Source organism: Marmota monax, unplaced genomic scaffold (genome assembly GCF_021218885.2).
Source record: "Marmota monax isolate L192 unplaced genomic scaffold, Marmota_monax_Labrador192_F-V1.1 WCK01_AAM20220418_F8-fsc00276, whole genome shotgun sequence".
Taxonomy (NCBI): Eukaryota; Metazoa; Chordata; class Mammalia; order Rodentia; family Sciuridae; genus Marmota; species Marmota monax.
The window spans coordinates 322,215-340,864 of NW_026695204.1; the positions used below are offsets into that span (position 1 = coordinate 322,215).

At 32.6% G+C, this 18,650-nt stretch overlaps 1 protein-coding gene across 4 annotated transcripts in view; it reads right to left on the reverse strand.

Moving 5' to 3' along the window:
* Rev3l (REV3 like, DNA directed polymerase zeta catalytic subunit) overlaps nucleotides 1-18,650 on the reverse strand; it is a 184,880-nt gene that overhangs the window by 37,142 nt on the left and 129,088 nt on the right. For all 4 annotated transcript variants that reach the window (XR_009225459.1, XM_046429923.2, XM_046429925.2 and 1 more), the window contains exons 19-22: nucleotides 18,091-18,206; nucleotides 15,333-15,451; nucleotides 11,641-11,759; nucleotides 782-923 (exon numbers count right to left, since the gene is read on the reverse strand). Coding sequence is in view for 3 of the 4 variants with exons in the window: in XM_046429923.2 (XP_046285879.1) it covers nucleotides 782-923; nucleotides 11,641-11,759; nucleotides 15,333-15,451; nucleotides 18,091-18,206 (496 nt within the window). In the remaining variant the exon portion in view is untranslated. The remainder of the gene's footprint in view (nucleotides 1-781; nucleotides 924-11,640; nucleotides 11,760-15,332; nucleotides 15,452-18,090; nucleotides 18,207-18,650) is intronic.

The following is an 18,650-nucleotide window of genomic DNA, read 5'->3' on the forward strand; positions in this document are numbered from 1 at the left end:
GACAATTTGAGGTATCAGAAAAGAAAACACACAAAACCCAAAAAACAATATGGATCCACTGAAATATTCTCATGTGGTTTTAAGGTATCTTTGCCTTTTATTAAAAGTCAGCTTATATAGTTTCTAAAACTTGTGGGGGAATGATAAATAAAACAATTTACAACCAATGAATAAACAGGTAATGCTGAATTAGTTAAAACTCTATTTTTGCTGTATTTACTGATTTGGTAGATTGGAGAATATCAAAATTAATTAAGATAATTAAACTTAAGGATTTTATAAGATAAAGGAACAGACTGATTTAAGGTAGTTTTCTGATGCTTAGCAAAGTATTTAAAAAGCTACAGGTAAAAAGGTATTTGTTAAATGAAAACATGATCTTATTTTCAGTAAAGTATTTAACAAAATATCTCATTATATCCTTGGGAAATCAGTTACAAAAGTAAGTATTAAATGGTTTCTAATATAATTTTTATTTAACATTTAAAAAACTTTACATAGACCATTTACATTGATTTTCAAATTCTTTATTTTTACATTAAAAAATTTTATTGGGATTTGGAACAAGCTACATTAGAAATGTAAAACAAGAGGTAAACTTTCTTTGCTGATTCCCCAGTTCTAAGGAACGTCTCTAATCACACTAATAAGATTCGATGATCTAGATATTGATTAGTCGGTATTAGATAGTGTAAAAAAAATGAAATCACTTCAAACACCTCAAAAGTGAGCATATCATTCATACAGAACTTTCACGTGTACAAGAAAAACTGTTACCTACCTGTGAACCTCGTGTCAGTACATGTAAAAACTGAATGCCAAAAAGTCTAGCCATTTCACTGGTTTTCCCAATCAGGTCCAGCTGTTCTAACATCTGGAGATTTCCACGAACACGGCTAACATAATGATCAACCATTTTCCATCTGTTAAAAAAGAATTCATGATGTGAACATCAGGGAAAAAGCTGGATACTTGAAACTGTTTTCTACCCTAAACCTACATATTAAAAGTGAGGTCACTCCAGGGGAGAGAGGGTCAAGATATGAGCTTTTAAGCAATGTTATGTTAAAAATTATAAAATTTCGGAATTTCAGGCTGGGATTATAGTTCAGTGGTAGAGTGTTTGCCTAGCTAATTGCAATAGGCTCTAGACTCAATCTCCAACACTGTAAAACAAACAAAAACAAAAACAAACAAAAAAATCCAAGCATTTTAAGAGCCTGAAACCTAGTGACAATATATAAAATTTATACTAGTACTTGTTTAGGTGGTACTGCCAAGGATAATCATTTTAATATTTTTGCTTGATGTTGCTCTATTTTTATTATAAAAATTAATATTCCCTCTTAGGTATCATTGATGATTATACAATAATTATTTATCATATCTATAAGTTTTTAAGAACATATAGGCTTTGTGTTCAGTGTAAACATTAGTTTAAAACAGCAAACTACTGTCTAGTTTAAATCAGATAGCAACAGTATTTGGTACTGATAGATGCTATAACAGATAAATCTGAACATTATGCTAAAAGAAGCATATTACAAAATATCATATATTGTATGATTTTGTATTGAAATGACAAGTTAGAAAAATCAGAAAAGTAATTATTAATGAGACAATACAAAGGGTAAATATGTTTCAAATCAGTATATTCTGTGAAATTACAAAAGTTCTATTCTTTGGCTTAAATGTTTTTAATACTAAACTCTTTGCCTTACCTTTTAAAAATTTTATTTTTATTGGTGCATTATAATTACACATAATAGTGGGATCCATTACACCACATTTATACATGCATATAATATAATTTGATCAATCTCATTCCATAGTACCTACCCCCTTCCATGATCTGTTTGTTCTTCACTACTGATCTCCCTTCTACTATTATTATTTATTTATTGAATTATTATAATTTGTGGAATTCATTATAGTATATTTGCACATGGATATAGGTTAATTTGGTAGATTTCATTCCTCTGTACCTGCCCATGTTCTCTCTTCCTCGCTCCTTCTTGATCCCTTTTTACTACACTCCATTAGTTTCCCTTGTTTTTGAGAGATTTCCTTTTTTATTCCTTCTTTCCCTCTCTCTCTCTGGCTTCCATATAAGAGAGAAAACACTTGACCCTTGACTTTTTGAGTCTGTGCTTATTTCACTTAGCATGATGTTCTCTAGTTTTATCCACTTACCTTCAAACAACATAATAACATTCTTTTTTGTAATGGTAGAGTAATACTCCATTGTATGTATGTACCACATTTTCTTTATCCATTTGTCTGCTGATGGGCACTGAATGCTGGTTCCTTAACTTGGCTATCATGAATTGTGCTGCTATAAATGCTGGTGTGTGTATATTATATATATCACTATAGTATGATGATTTTAGAGCTTTTGGATAAGTACCAAAGAGTGGGATAGCTGGTTGATACGGTTGCCCATGTCTTCTGTTACAAATAGAGACAAGCAAGCAGTAACAATAATAAAAGGCCCTTGTTAATAAATACAAGGAAGTTTTAATTTAATACTATATTATTAAAATATAAAAATGATTCAAGGGTATATTACAAAGGGTAAAATTTATTCATTTATAGATTTAACATTAAAATATATTACTATCTTTGTATGGCTTTTAGGACAATACAGTCACATAATTTTAAAAGTAAAAAAAAACCTTTCCTTTGATACATCAACAATTAGAAAATGAATGTGAAAGAAGAAAAAAAATGAACCAATTATCAAAATGATAGATAATTACAAGTATTAACAAGAATGTGGAAAAACTAGGACCCTAGTTAACACTGCTGGTGGGAATGAAAAATAGTGTAGCTGCTTTGAAAATCACTCTGGCAGGTTTCTCAAATTGCTAAACATACAGTTACCATATACTCCACCAATTCTGCTCTTGAATATATATATCCAAGAAAACTTTTACATTAAAAAAAATGAACAATAAAAATCTTCAGTAAGAGACTCAAATGTCTATTAGTTGATGAATGAATATATAAATGTACTATAAAACCATATAATAGAATAATATTTGGCAATAAAAATTGTTACTGATAGATGCTGTTATATAACAGATAAATCTGAACATTATGTTAAAAGAAGCATGTTACAAAAATCACATATTGTATGATTTTGTATTGAACTGTTTAGAATATGCAATTCTGTGGGGACAGAAAGTAGATCAGTGGTTGCCTAAGGGGATGGGACAGGAGGGTGAGAGGTTTTTCTGGGAAGGGTGGTGCCAGGTAGCATCTAAAAGATTACAGGATAATGGCTCAATGATGCAGGGTTATTTTGAGGGGCAATAAAAATATTCTAAAATTAATCGTGATGGCTGCACAACTTTGAATATACTAAAAGCCACTGAATTGTATGCTTTTTATGGGGGTGAATTATAAAATATACAAATTATATTTAAATAAAACTGTTAAAGAGAATTAAGCAAACATTTAAAAACTCCTAAACTCCTTGAATCCTCAATTCTTTAACAAAATAGATAAATAGAAACACTGTTTTATAACTTGTATTTTAACCTAATATATGGTGATTATTTCCTCATATTTATTTATTTTTGTAGCTACAGAATATACTAGTGTATAATTATAACATAATTTATTGCTGAATCCTTGTTACTGAATACCTTTTATTACCATAAGAGATGCTATGAGGAATATTTTTATAGATAAATTTTTGTACAAATGCTTGTTTTCTTAAGATAAATTCCTAAATTTGGTCAATGTTTTCAATAAATAAGAACACAAAGCTTTCCAGAAAGGCTTTAATATTTTAGATTCCTACTAGTAATAATAAGGTGCTTGTTTCCTTGCATCTCTGTCAACACTGAGGGTTATGATTTTTAGTTATTACTAGTTTGCAGGCAAAAAAATGGTATCACATATTAATCTGCATTTTTTGTTTTAGATTGATGTTACTCCTCAACAAAACAGATTTGCCAAATGTAAATATGGTCTAATGCATTATGTATAGATTGGTTGCATCCCTTTAAAATTAAATGAATATAATGGCTCATCTCTTCTATAAAAGGAATTAGTGGAACTATGGTATAGTTCAGAAAAGCAGACACATTTAAATTTTGCCCTCTCTCTGGACAGAAACTGGACCAAGAAAAAAATGTCAAATGAGACACCAAAATAATGAGACACTAATATTATTTGTGAAAAGGTCAGGTAGCACACAAGCATTTTGCTGAGATTTAAGTATAAATCAAAACTAGCAGGGCTTATTAGAAAATTTAAGAACTATAAGCATAAAACAAAACATATAAGAGCCTGTCTTACTTAACAGATAATGACACTAAACATGAATATTCTTTGAAAACCAAGATAGTGATTCAAGAGAATTACCTATTAGATTACATTGATAAAAATTGGAATATGTTGGTAAATAAGTTGGTAAATAAATTTATTTAATTCTATCCACATTGTTTCCCACCTCCTAAAGTCCTAATTCATTTTTTAAAGACATTAATATTGCCATTGTTTCTGTAATTCATAATAAAATTAAGAAACAATCAGCATATTAGAAATAAATTATTTTAATAAGGTAAATGATTGTGTACTTACTTATTAAGGCTAGCCATTTGTATGCCATATAAGACAGACACTTGAATATTTCAGCCATTTGGATTTTTTCCCTTGAGATTTATTGTTCAGGTCTTTTACCCATATTTTTTCTATTCATTTAAAAGTGTACAATACAGTTAATATATAATCATTATGTTGAAACTCATTTTCCCAGATTGTTAGCCCTTTAAATTTGTTAATGTTTGTTTACTGAGGTACAAAAGTTTGTTTCTGGAGGGAAATGGTTAAAAGTTAGCCTATGCACATAGCAAATACTATGTATATAAAACTGATTAGCTGGGCATGGTGGCACACGCCTGTAACTCCATCAGCTCAGGAATTTGAGGCAGGAGGATCATGAGTTCAAAGCCAGCCTCAGCAATTTAGTGAGGCCCTATGCAACTTAGACCCTGTCTCAAAATTAAACATAAGAATGGTCTATTATTAGAGCTTAAATAAATAAACTTAATATTATATATTTTAAAAATATTTTTACTATACTATATATAATAATGATGTATACACAAACATATACTCATCCTAATAGGTTTTTTACATTTTGGCTGAAGAACATAGATTTTGGAGTTAGTCCTAGACTCTAGTTATGGCTCCATTAGAAGTCACTAGGTGACTACAGGCAAATGATTTAACCCTTTAGCTCCCAGTTTTAATGTGTAAAATGGGTAATAAGGCTGTTCTGAAGTGTTAGAAAAAAGAGAATGCAATACATATAGCTGCTATTATCATAATTATAGTAATTACTATTTTCCCATTCATTTGTAATCTAACTTTCTATCCTGAAAAGAAAGTTATACCAATGAATCAATGTTTAGTGGGAAACTTGTGTGTGCTAAAGATTTTATATGCACAATCACATTTCTCATTCACTTTATGAGGTAGAACATTTTAATGCCTCTTCATTATAGATTAAGAAATGGAGGATTACTGTGAGGTTTATTGTTACAAACCTACTAAACCAACATTATGAACCTATTATACCAGAACCTGAGCTATCAGTCAAATTATGACTGAGATTAAGGTGAGACAACATGATACAAAGAAAGCAAGATGACAGATTATGAATAACTGCCCTAATGAATTTCTAGTATCATAGCAAATTAATTATTTCTTCACTAAGCCAAAAGTAGACCTACTACTTGTTCATTTTGCCCTTTATTAATGTATTCCTTTCCACTGACTGGTAACCAGATAAAACGGTAACAAACTTAAACATATTTTATCTTACACAAGTGAAAGCTATTTTAACAAGGGACAATTTAGCTTGTACAATTTATCAAACAACTGTCAATTTTTAATCTATATTTATTCTCATAGGTATGAATATAAAAATACTTTGACTAATATTTTGTGAAGTATTTAAGCTTTTTAAATTAAAAATTTTGTATAAATTTTATTCCTACTTTCTAGATCTATTAGTCACATGGGACACACACACACACACACACACACACACACACATACAAGAATGGGTTATTGTGGCCCTTAAAAAAATTACAACACAGCTGGGCGCATGCCTGTAATCTCGGGAGCTCTGGAGGATGAGACAGGAGGATCGAGTTTAAAGCCAGCAATGGTGAGGTGCTAAGCAACTCAGTGAGATCCTGTCTCTAAATAAAATACAAAATAGGGCTGGGGATGTGGTTCAGTGGTCAAGTGTCCCTAAGTTCAATCCCTGGTACTAACAACAACAACAAAAATTACAGTACAACTAAACTTTGTTAGTTTTTTCATTATTATTAAATAATTATGCCATCCTCTTAACATTTTGTCTGAGTCAATTTTAATGAGCAAATACAAGTTTTTTTTTGGTGCTGGAGATTGAACCCAGGGTCTTGTGTATACAAGGCAAGCACTCCACCAACTGAAATATATCCTCAGCTGCACAAGTTTTTTTTTAAAAAAATTTTTAAATTCTAATTTGTTATTTATGACAGCAGAATGCATTACAATTCATATTACACATATAAAGCACAATTTTTCATATCTCTGGTTGTACACAAAGTAGAGTCACACCATTCCTGTCTTTATAAATGTATAGGGTAATGATGTCCATCTCATTCCACTGTCTTCCCTACCCCCATGCCCCACCTTCCTTCTCCTCTCCCTTTTGCTCTATCTATCTATCCCCTCCGCCCCTTGCAACCCCATTATGAATCAGCATATTTATATCAGAGAAAACATTCAGCATTTGGTTTTTTGGGATTGGTTAACTTCATTTAGCATTATATTCTCCAAACTCATCCATTTACCTGCAAATGCCATAATTTTATTCTCTTTTAATGATGACTAGTATTCCATTGTACATATATACCACATTTTCATTATCTATTCATCTACTGGAAGCCATACAAGTTTTTATGTGGGAAAGATGATGGGAAATATAACTATAAAGCATGAGTTAGGTAGGCCTGGGTACTAATGAAATGGGGGTTCTTAGTGCTTTCTAAGGGTATAGGGTATTTTTTTTTTAGTTGTAGATGGACAGAATGCCTTTATTTTATTTGCTTATTTTTATGTGGTGCTGAGGATCAAACTCAGTGCCTTAAGCATGCTAGGCAAGCATTCTGCCACTGAGCTACAGACCCAGCCTCAGGGTATTTTTTGATTAGACATTTGGGAGAAGGTAAAAAAAGAAGATAGGATAATTCCAAATAAAAACACACTTATTCTGAACTTATAAGAATTGGTTCTACAATCATGAAGTGGAGGAGAAAATTTATTAGATTACCTTCTTGAGCTGTACCACCTTCTGTTCCCAGATCATAGCTCTAGCTTAGAAAGTGAAATACTATTTAATAACTATGCCTTGGATTGACAGATGAAATCAATCCAAGGGGTATTATGAGTTCTCCAGATCTATAACATTAGGGATTTGAAGAGGTTTTATAGGCTGCTTTGGGAATTTCATCATGAAATATAACATTATTTTATGGAAAATGTGTTCTAAAACCCTAACAATAATACTTTGGGAACATAACTCATTCATATAAATAAGGAGCTTCAAGATGACCAAATCTGGATTTAAAAAATAAAATATTACAATAATTAGAACATCATAATGTTTACAAACTGTTTAATATAAGCAATCATTGACTAGCAAGTTCCTCTCATTCTGAATCAATTTATAAAAAATAAATCACATTTCCTTAAAACATTGTAGAAAACATCAAATGAAAAAGTGCTTGAGGGGCTGTGGTTGTGGCTCAGTGGTAGAGCACTTGCCTAGCACGTTTGAGGCACTGGGTTTGATCCTCAGCACCACATAAAAAAATAAAAATAATAAAATAAAATAAAGGTTAGGAAAAAAAAAGACTTCAAGATTATTGGTAAGAATTTACTTAAATTTAGCCGGGACTTGTGGCACACTCCTGTAATCTGAGTGGCTTGGAAGGCTGAGGCAGGAGGATTCTAAGTTCAATGCCAGCCTCAGCTACTTAGTGAGACCCTGCCTTTAAATACAAAATAAAAAGAACTGGGGATGCAGCTCAGTGGTTAAGCACCCCTGGGTTCAATCCCCAGTATCCCTCCAAAAAATACTTAAATTTAAAAATAAAATTCTGATAGCCTTGAGAGTCTCCAAAAAATGAATGTATGGTCTTTCCATATAACATAATCCATTTAACATAAATGGTCCAATATTTAATCCAATTACCTTATATAGAATATTAGGTCCAGTTTTTTATTCCCCTTGGCAAAAACAGAATTACACATCCTACATAATAACTAATTAGAAGTAGTAGAACATACATTCACAACATTCTAGGACTTATAAACAACTGAATGTAGTTTTTAATGTTAAGTTTAATATGTTATTTTATTTATTAGAATATAACTCTCCTAAGCTTCTTTTTCTATTATTATTATTATTATTATTATTTTTTTTTTTTTTGAGGAGGGACCAGGGAGTGTACCCAGGGGCGCTTGACTACTGAATCACATACCCAGCCCTATTTTGTATTTTTAGAGACAGGGTCTCACTGAGTTGCTTAGCACCTTTCTTTTGCTAAGCTGGCTTTGAACTTGTGATCCTCTTACCTCAGCATCCCACGCCGCTGGGATCATAGGTGTGCGCCATCAGCTTCTATTATGTTTTGATGGTAATTTCAGCTCACTTCCACGAGATTCCCTTTTCAAAAGGGATTGGAAGATGAGATGAAATGCTCAGAAAATAGTTCCCCGACGTGTATATCAAATTGTTTTTAAGGCTTTAGCTTTTCTGTCCTCAACACCATGTAGCCTTATAATTCAATAAACCAAGACTCACTTATTTTAATTATCACACACATTGATTTCTGGATTTTGTTCTTTATACTACTATTTTTTTCAGCTTATTACTATCATTTTTACTTTTAACTTATAGAAAGTAGACGTAGAAATTTTCATTTTTCACTACAATTTAGTAACTGATCCTGGACTAATTCTCCTGCCTGGATAAGAGTCAAGTTAATTGTTTTTGGGCAATGAACAATAAGAAATATAAGACTGCTTTTTTAGAAGAGGAGAACTCATGAGATGAACTTCAGTTCAGCATGGAGATAATTTCTAAATGCAGCGCAGTTATTAGAGTTTAAGCCAAAGAGGCAGAGCTTAGAGTTCTGGCAAATCACAGCTGGGATCTGTGGAATGAGGCACCAGATATAGGGAACCTGTGGAAAGGGCAGGAACCGGGGTTCAGAAACATAGGTGAAGTTCCTCATGACTGTCCAAGGCTGAACTGAAAATAGCAGAGATGAAATGCTATAAGGCTTATTAGAGAGTAATTGCTTAGGTGCTGAGTTTAGGCAGAAGAGATCTGATAATGCTGGGATTGAAGGTTTAGTAATGAGAAGAGAAATCATTACCCACTTGTTAACAACCTTGGGATCCAGTTGAGAGTCCACAAAAATCATGCATTAGGAAGGTTTTGCTCTAGAACAAAGTCTACTATTGTTGTGGTTTGGATCTGGAATACCCCCCAAAAGCTTATGTGTTAAAAACTAGGTCCCCAATGTCCAGAGGGAAGATTTTTTGGAAATGATTGCATTACAAGAGCTCTAACCTCATCAGAGGATAAATCCATTAGATGGGTTAATAATCTAAAAGGACTACTAGGAGGAGGGGGAACCTATGGGCAGGTGGGGTGTGACTGGATAATAGAAGTAGGTCAATGGGGATACGACCTGGAGATTATATCTATATCTTGTCCTTACTCTCTTCCTCCTTTTCCTTCTGCTTCTTGGCTGGCATAAACTGTGAAGTCTTCCTCTGCCATGCCCTCTGTCAGGATGTTCTGCCTCACCCCAGGTCCAAAGCAATGGAGTAGATCAACCATGGACTGAAACTTCTAAAACTGTGAGCCAAAATAAACTTTTCCTCCTTTAAGTTGTTTCTTGTTAGGCATTTTGGTCACAGCAATGAAAAACTGACCAACACAACTTCTCTAGATGAAATTTAAAACCAAGCCCTGACAATATGCACAGGGGACAGTTTGGAAACTGAGTCCTGTCAAGCTTTGAGGTGCTTAGGAAACACTGGGGTCTGATATGTTCCCATATTCCAATCATGGGCCTGGCCCTGAGCAATAAACAACTATCACTAAGAAAGGGCATCCTAGACCTCATGTAAAGGGACACTGCTACTGAGGAAGGAGCAGAGGCTGTCTCTGGAGAAGGGTCAGGAAAACTGCTTGGGCCCAAGACCTGGCAGTGGTACAGAGCAGAGGTCAAATGACACTGTGGGAAGAACAGGAATGCTGAGAAAGCTCCATCCTTGAGCTCTAGAAGAACAGGAACTTCCAAAGACTAAGGGTAGATCAGGAAAATTGAGACACTCCCTCTGCTTCCACTAGAGTCTTATAGAGAGTAAAAATAACAGCAGTTAAAAACAGTTAAGTCTGATTTTGAAAATAAAGCAAATTACATACATTAGATAAATGAGAATGATTTTGATTTCTCATCAAAAACAATGGAGGCCAGAAGAAAAGGGAATGAAATTTTTATAGAGTGATATAAGAAATACAAAACTAAAATTCAACTGTTAAATGAGACATAGTAAAAATCTTTCAGAAATAAGGGTGAAATAAAGACATTTTTAGGTAAATAAGAGCTGAGAAAATTTGTTTCCAGCAGATTTGCAATAGATAAAATGCCAAAGGAAAGAGTTTAGCAGTTTCTTAAAATATTAACATATACACTAACCATATGACTCAGCATATGTCAGCAATTCTACCCCTTGAGAAATGAATGCATGTCATAGAAAGACTTGCATACAAATATTTCTTCTAACTTTATTCACTACAGCCTTAAACAAGAAACCACACAAATGTCTATTAATAGGTGAGTGGATAAATTGTGGCATATTATTATAACTAAATATTGTTCAATAATAAAAATAAATAACATGAAACATGTTGAATCTCAACATGGTTTACACAACATGGTTGAATCTCAAAAAAGCATTTTGCTGAGTTTCTTTAAAGAAGTCAGACACAAGGGATAAATTATTTAAAAAGAAAAGCTTTAAAAAGAAAAAAAAAAAAAAAACAGACTGGGGATTGAACTCAGAGGCTCTTTACAACCTGAGCTATATCCCCAGTCCTTTTTTTTTTATTTTAATTTTTGTGACAAGATATCTTGAAGTTGCTGAGGGTCTTGCTAAGTTGCTAAGCGCAGCCTTGAACTTGTGCCTCTTGCCTAAGCCCCGATTTGCTGGAATTACAGGTATGTGCCACTGCACGTGGCAGAGGTAGATTATTATTTCAATTTATATGAAGTTCTGGAACAGGCAAAAGTAATCAAGTAATAGAAATGCATTTAGTACTTACCTGGATGGTTAGGTTTTGGGTAGGCTGACTGCAAATTTGTTCAAAGGAATTCTGTGGCTGTTATGTTCCTTTACATGACTGGGATGTGGTTATAGAGGGAACACATTTTTCAAAGTCACTGAACAATACACTTTAAATATGTGCATTTCATTGTATATGACATATATCTCAATAAGGCTGATTTTAAGAAAGATACTACCCTCTTCAGAGTTGTAAACCATTACCTGTATAGATCTGTCTTGTTATCAAACCAATCTGACAAGACCCGAAAGGTAAAGAGGGGAAATCGCTGATGAAGAACATGAAAGCTCACATTTTCAAATGTGTAATTAGTTAGAGCCACCTAAAAGAAGAGAATAAGACACCATGATAGTAATGCTTATATTTAATGTAGCAAATTTTGTTCTAAAAGATTCTAACATCACTTTAAACTTTTCATAGTAGATATGAAAGCTATTTGTAAAAATTTGTTATAACTGAACTATAATTAATTCAAAACTATATACAGCTTAATAGACAAAAATATTCACTAATAAATTAAAGGTCGGCATTCATCATCCTCCCAAGTAGTACATCAGTACTAGTACCCAATGGACAGGCATTCCATAGCTACTTAATTTCATTCCAAAAGCAAAAAATGAAAAAAAAAATGACAGACGTATTTACCATCTTCAAAATGTATAGGTAAAAGCTATATTAATGAGAAAATACTGAAAAAGGGCCCAAATTAATAAAATGTGTCTCTTGACTAGGTCATCTCTCAGAAATACCTACAAGACAAAAGCAATCTAGACAATGGCAAGAATTTTAATGCAAAATGGAAATTAAAGAATCAGTAGTCACCATAATTAGGTCAGCCTGAGATTCAGAGGAATAATTCAAACAGCACATCACATTTCTACATTATAATTTTAAAATTTTACTTTCTACTTTTATATCCCACGAGTTACAAAATGAGATTAAATGCTAATCTTATCCCAGTGCAGTGACCCAAACTGATCTTACTTTATCTACGACTTCTGCAAAACTCCAGAATAAAAAGTATTGTAATGCAGTATACTTCATAACACACACACACACACACACACACACCCCTTGAAAGGCTGCAAAAGGAAGAAAAAGGCAACAGGACAAAGTAAAAAATACTAGATTAAATGAAGATTGTAAAATTGCTAATAGCAGCAGAATGAAAACACACATTGAAAGCAGTAAATGGCAGAACAGATTCTACTATAAATTAAGTCAGTGATGTGGAGCGCAAACCCAAATAGCTTTCTCAGAATGCAGATAAAGAGGACAAAGAGATGAAAATGATGAAAGAAAATATATGGGGAAGATACAAAGAGAAAACGGTATACAGGGAAAATATACAGAGAATGAAGAGTTAACATATATAGACAATTAAGTTCTTGAAGGAAATGGAAAAATCTAAATGGTCAAATCTAACCCTTTTTATTTTGCATTTCTGTCTTTAAATCTGGACATAGCTGGTAGGTATCACTTTAATTCTCTGATGCAAATCTCAAATTTATATTTTCTTAATTATTGTCTGTTGAATTCTCCTAGATAGCTATTTTACACTCTTCAAAAAGTTTCTTCAAGCTGGGTATAGTGGTACACACCTGTAATCCCAGCAACTAGGGAGGTTGAGGCAGGAGGACTGCGAGCAAGGCCAGCCTCAGCAACTTAGTGAGACCCTGTTTCAAAATAAATAATAAAAAGAGCTGGGGGTGTAGCTTAGTGGTAGAGAGTCCCTAGGTTTAATCCACAGTATCACCAAAAAAATAAATTAAAAAAAATTCTCTACAATCCTCATCTTTACCACAGAAGTGATCCCTAATTTACTGTGAAAATTGAAGCAATCATAAGAAAATGTTCACAGATTCTCATTATCACATCTGTTTTCTATCAGCATCTACACTCATATGTTCTGCCTTTCTCCCTTTTATGGCAGAAAACCAGCTATGCTACATTTCCTACAACCAGGTATCCATCTTGGATTTAATCTGGCACCCATATTTATTTAATGGAATCAAGTTTGTTTCCAACCCATTTGGCAAATTCTTGAAAGGCCAAGATTAAGTAGATAAGCCAGAAGGCCTTTAAGTATAATCTTCTGGGCAAGAGTCATTTATTCTTTTAATGAAGTAGCTAAGCAGTTCTTTAAGAGGCAGTGTGTTTGTCACTCGGGAACAGCAGAAATTCTATGTTTAAAGTTTCAGGACAAGTGAAAACCGGTATATTAATTTTTTTTTCAGTCCTAAAGAATGAAATTATGTCATGTGCAGGAAAATGGATGAAATTTGAAAGCATTATGTTAACTGAAACTCAGAAACTCAAGTATCATATGTTCTCTCTCATAGAGAATGACAGAGAGAGGGGAGCATAGAAAAAAATGAGAGAGAGAGAGAGAGAGAGAGAGAGAGAGAGAGGAGGGAGACAGAAAAGGAAGATCTGAAGAGTAGAGAAAGGAGACCAGAGGAAGGGAGGCAGGGAGGGAAAAGGAAGGTATGGGGTAAAACTCACCAAATTCTATTGTTCTGTTGTATGTGTGCATATACAAACATGTAACAATGAATCCCACTACTATGTATAATTATAAGCACCAATAAAAAACAGAACAAAACCCCAGAATTTAAAAATTCAAACTAGACACAGGAAAATATTTTTCTTTTAACTGTAAACTGTATTTGGCAGGACAACTGTTGAGTAGATGTCTTAGAGAAAACAAAAGAGTTTTACTTTCACTTAATATACTTTTTTGCATTTAAATTGTTTTATATGACGACAATATTTTACTATTTACTTTTTTTGGTGCTAGGGATTGAATTTAGGGACTTGTACATGCTAGGTAAGTACTCTACTATTAAGCTACATCCCCCGCCCCTACATGATTTTTAAATAAAGAATAAAGAGTAGTTTATAAAAAGAAAATCATGAAGAAACAATAAAAGAAGTTAGAAACTCCTAAGTATCATGAGGAAGATGTGGATAAAAGATATAAATAAAAAGGAGCCCCTGGAACTATCCAAATGTAGAAAACATAGTTTGACAGCCTCTACTATGAAGAAAAATTCTCAAGGCCAGCTTCTGTCCAAAGTCATAGCCCAGGATTTTATAAAAATTATCAAGTTATCAGCAATACTCTGGATTAGGAAAAACAACAACAATAAAACCTAAACAAGATAATTTCCCCCAACGAGGAAAGGACAGGGAGATAAATATCCAACTCATAACTTTCTCATAGGTGTTACTCACATTTTATAAGTAAAGATCAGAAATGTATATATTCAGCCTAGATTATCAGAAAACCTTTCTCCCTGAATATTCAGTGAGGACAAGAGAAGGCCCTGAACTTAAAGATGAAAAGACCCCTGAAAATAATGTTCAGTAATTTACTTGTTTTTATATATTCAATATGAGACTGAAGTTAGAAATAAATAATGGAATATCTATACCAAATACATTACAACCTCTGTATCATCCACATCTTATGCCATGTCACTAGGAACTCTGTGTTCTGAGAATAAGAACAATTCAATAGAAGAAACCAGGCAACTTCAAGGATGTAAACATTATCTATAAAATCATATGATTTAGATTTTCACTTGGCTTTAAGTGCAAATAATGATGAAAATATAGAATATTCAACACATATCACGGTATCTTATTATAGCTGTAGACTTTTTAGTTGTTATCTTAGACACAAATAGAAAAATTAAAATTAAAAAAAATAAAGTCTAAAACCTCAGTTTTGCATTTTAGAAAGTAGTTATTTATAAATCTACCACAGTATAATAAAAATAATTTGCAAAAAGCATAAGTTACATAGTAGGCTGTACTAATACTCTATAATGATTAAATTCCTATACTGACACAATCTCATATGCCAAAAATTTTATATAAACCTTTTTACCTCATTTCTCATGATTCTCCAGAGATTCAGTGTAATTCGGCCAACGATATTTATCTCACTCATTGTATCTGATCCATAGTCATCTCTTTCAGCTGCAAATCTGTTCTCCATTTTGTCATCTATAGAAATGAATATAGATTTTATCAGGGCCCACAGAAAACAAACTTTCAAGCAAATTATGCCAAAGTGAATGAGAATGACAACAATTAAAGATGAAGATTAAGGGTGAAATGAAATTCAGAGTCTACATTATATTGGATTAAAAATAATCATTACTTTTAATAAAATAAAACAAATAAAAACAAGTCTTCTTCCTTAAATTATGAAGGAATTTTGAGAAATAAGTATATTGCAAAATACCACTCTCCCTTCCTCTTTTCTATAGAGTGTTGTCCCTCAGTATCTGTGGGGGATTGATTCCAGGATCCTCTGCAGATACTAAAATCTGTGGAGCTCAAATACCTTATATAAAATGATTTAGTATTTGCATAAATCTATTCCTATATATATATATATATATATATATATATACTTTAAATCATTTCTAGATTATTTATAATATTTAATAAAATAATAGTTGTTATATTGTGTTGTTTAAGGGGATAATAGCAACCAAAACAGTTCATACATGCTCACTACAGATGAATTTAAAAAGATATATTTTAATCTATTGCTGGTTGAATCCATGGATGCAGAACACCTGGATACAGACCATGGATACCAAGGGATGACTGTATATTTAAATAATAAGCCCCTTCCTCATTAAATTTGGTAATTTCTGCTGTTACTTTTATAAATACCTAATGCTACTGAATTTATTTGGTTTTAGCATAAAAAAGGTCCATTGATAAATTGGTCATTTCTTGGAAGAAATGGTAGTTTTTTTTTTTTTTTTTTTTTTTTAAATATTTATTTATTTAAGTTTTAGGCGGACACAACATCTTTGTTTGTATGTGGTGCTGAGGATTGAACCCGGGCCGCACGCACGCCAGGCGAGCGCTCTACCACTTGAGCCACATCCCCAGCCCCAGAAATGGTAGTTTTTAACCTAAACAATTCTCTGAAAATCTGTTGACATCAATTAATGATGTTCATATTCAGCATGAAATTCTCAACTATATATGGAGATGAAGAGTTCCTCCTAGAAAACAGAGTTCTGAGCCCCGTTTCTTAGTTGATGATTCTACCTAGAAAAGAAATTAATATGTTTCGCTTATATAATATGTGAATGTTGTTGATTAAAGGCAATGGAATAACAAAATTATTTATCATATATTGTATGTCTATTATATTCTGTAAATTTATCAGTGTTTCTTTTATTTTAATACGACAAGTTTCATTTTTTTTTTTTAAGGTGGATACATTAGTTTGTTTTTATGTGGTGTCGAGGATCGAACCCAGTGCCTCATGCATGCTAGGTGAGCACTCTACCACTAAGCCACCACCCTAGCCCCACTTTTATAATGTTTACTCTGATCTTAGGTACTGCTGTATTTCATAATCATTCTGTTAGTTCTATACATGGATTGGTAAGTAATTTCTGGCATCATATAGCTAGATAGCAGCCTAGCAAAGATTTCTCCAGACATTCTCTACAATTTGTATTTTGATAGAACCCAGAGCTTCATGCATACTAGGCAACTAGGCAAGCACTCTAACACTGACCAAAATCCCCAGCCCAGTACTTTACTTTAGTCACTCTTCTGATCCAAGTTATATGCCTTACATGTTAGAACTAATTAATTAACAGGCCCATCTGAACACTAGTGTTATTTCTCCTATCCTAATAGATGTTGAAAAAAACAGATGTATTCCTGAAATGCAAAAGACATAGAAGCTACAAAAAGTTTACACAATGAAAAGCTTAAAAAAGTATCTCTGCCTTTCATTCTAAGCTTTTGAAAGCTCAAAATAATTACTGTCTTTAAATCCTCCAGTTTCAAACTTTTCATTTAAATTTATCAACATTTAAGACATTTTACTGAAGTCATATCCTCTGGGAAATGGTCTCCTGATTAATTTTATCAATTTTATATTTGGTCATTTAGCCCCCTAAAGTATATGTTATTTTGTTTGAGTAAGACTTGTGGGAGCCTAAAATAAATGCATTAAAAATTCTGTAGTTCTAAAAAGCCAAAAATATAAAAAGTGATTTATAAACTGTAAGTAATTTGGTATGAATATTATTACCCCTCCTCTTCAGTTAGAATCAAACCTTTGGAAACAGCCTTCAAATTCATGCAATTTTTAGCCTGATACTTGAAAATTAATGATAAATAAGTTAATTATTAATCTTTACTCTTCTTGTCCCTTCTTAACCAAGCGAATGAAGAAAAATAAACCAGACAAGTAGAATACAATATGGTAAAAGAGTAAAATAAGTCAAAGAAATATTATGCAGCTTCAACATGATTAAGAAGACTATCTCATAATACAGGAAAGTACTTATGATAGGAATGATAGATCAAAGAAGCATAATAAAAATGCAACCTTTGATATGATTCTAGTTATATGTAAAAAAAAGATTTACATATGAAAAATGACTGAAAAGAGAAAAAAATCCCAACAAATAACATTAACAGTATATGAAGCTATGAGATTGGGGAATTTTTAAAAAAATTTTCTATAAAGTTGTATCTAGAACTTAACAAAATTTAGTATTAAAAACTGAGCTAGAACAAACAATAGTACTTTTTAACATCTTGTCTTTGTCTACTTTATGACAGATAAGCCATAAAACATTCACAACTCCACATACCTGGTACTCGAGAGATCATCTGACATAAGTCAACACTTAAGGCAGCAGCTCTTTGTAAGAGGTAGCCCCAGGAATGCATCTGAATCTCATATCCTAGCAGAATATCGGGATCATACCTAAAGAAGAAAGGGAAAATGAAATAAGGACCATACATTTGGACATTTAACTAAAAGAACTCATTTCTTCATGATAGAGGGTATAAAAATAAAAATCTATATTCTATAATGAATTGCAGATGGGGAAGGGATGATAGAGTGGTTCCTATGGAAATTTTACATAAGAAGAAATGAACTGAAGTTAACTTTTATAAAATAAGCATGGTTTTTCTAGGACTAAGTATTTGATGTGACTTGGGAAAGAGGCTGATAGAAATTGGGATCGAATGCAGACCACTACCACTGATGTACAGGAGTGATGGTACAACTGAGAATATGATATATGCAGGGGAGGGTAAAGTGTAAAGGCATTTGTGCATATAGTATTTGGAAAAAGATCCTCTAGGTTGTCTGTTGCCCCTTCTCTCCTTCTAATCCATACTGCTCTTAAATAGTTTTAATGCA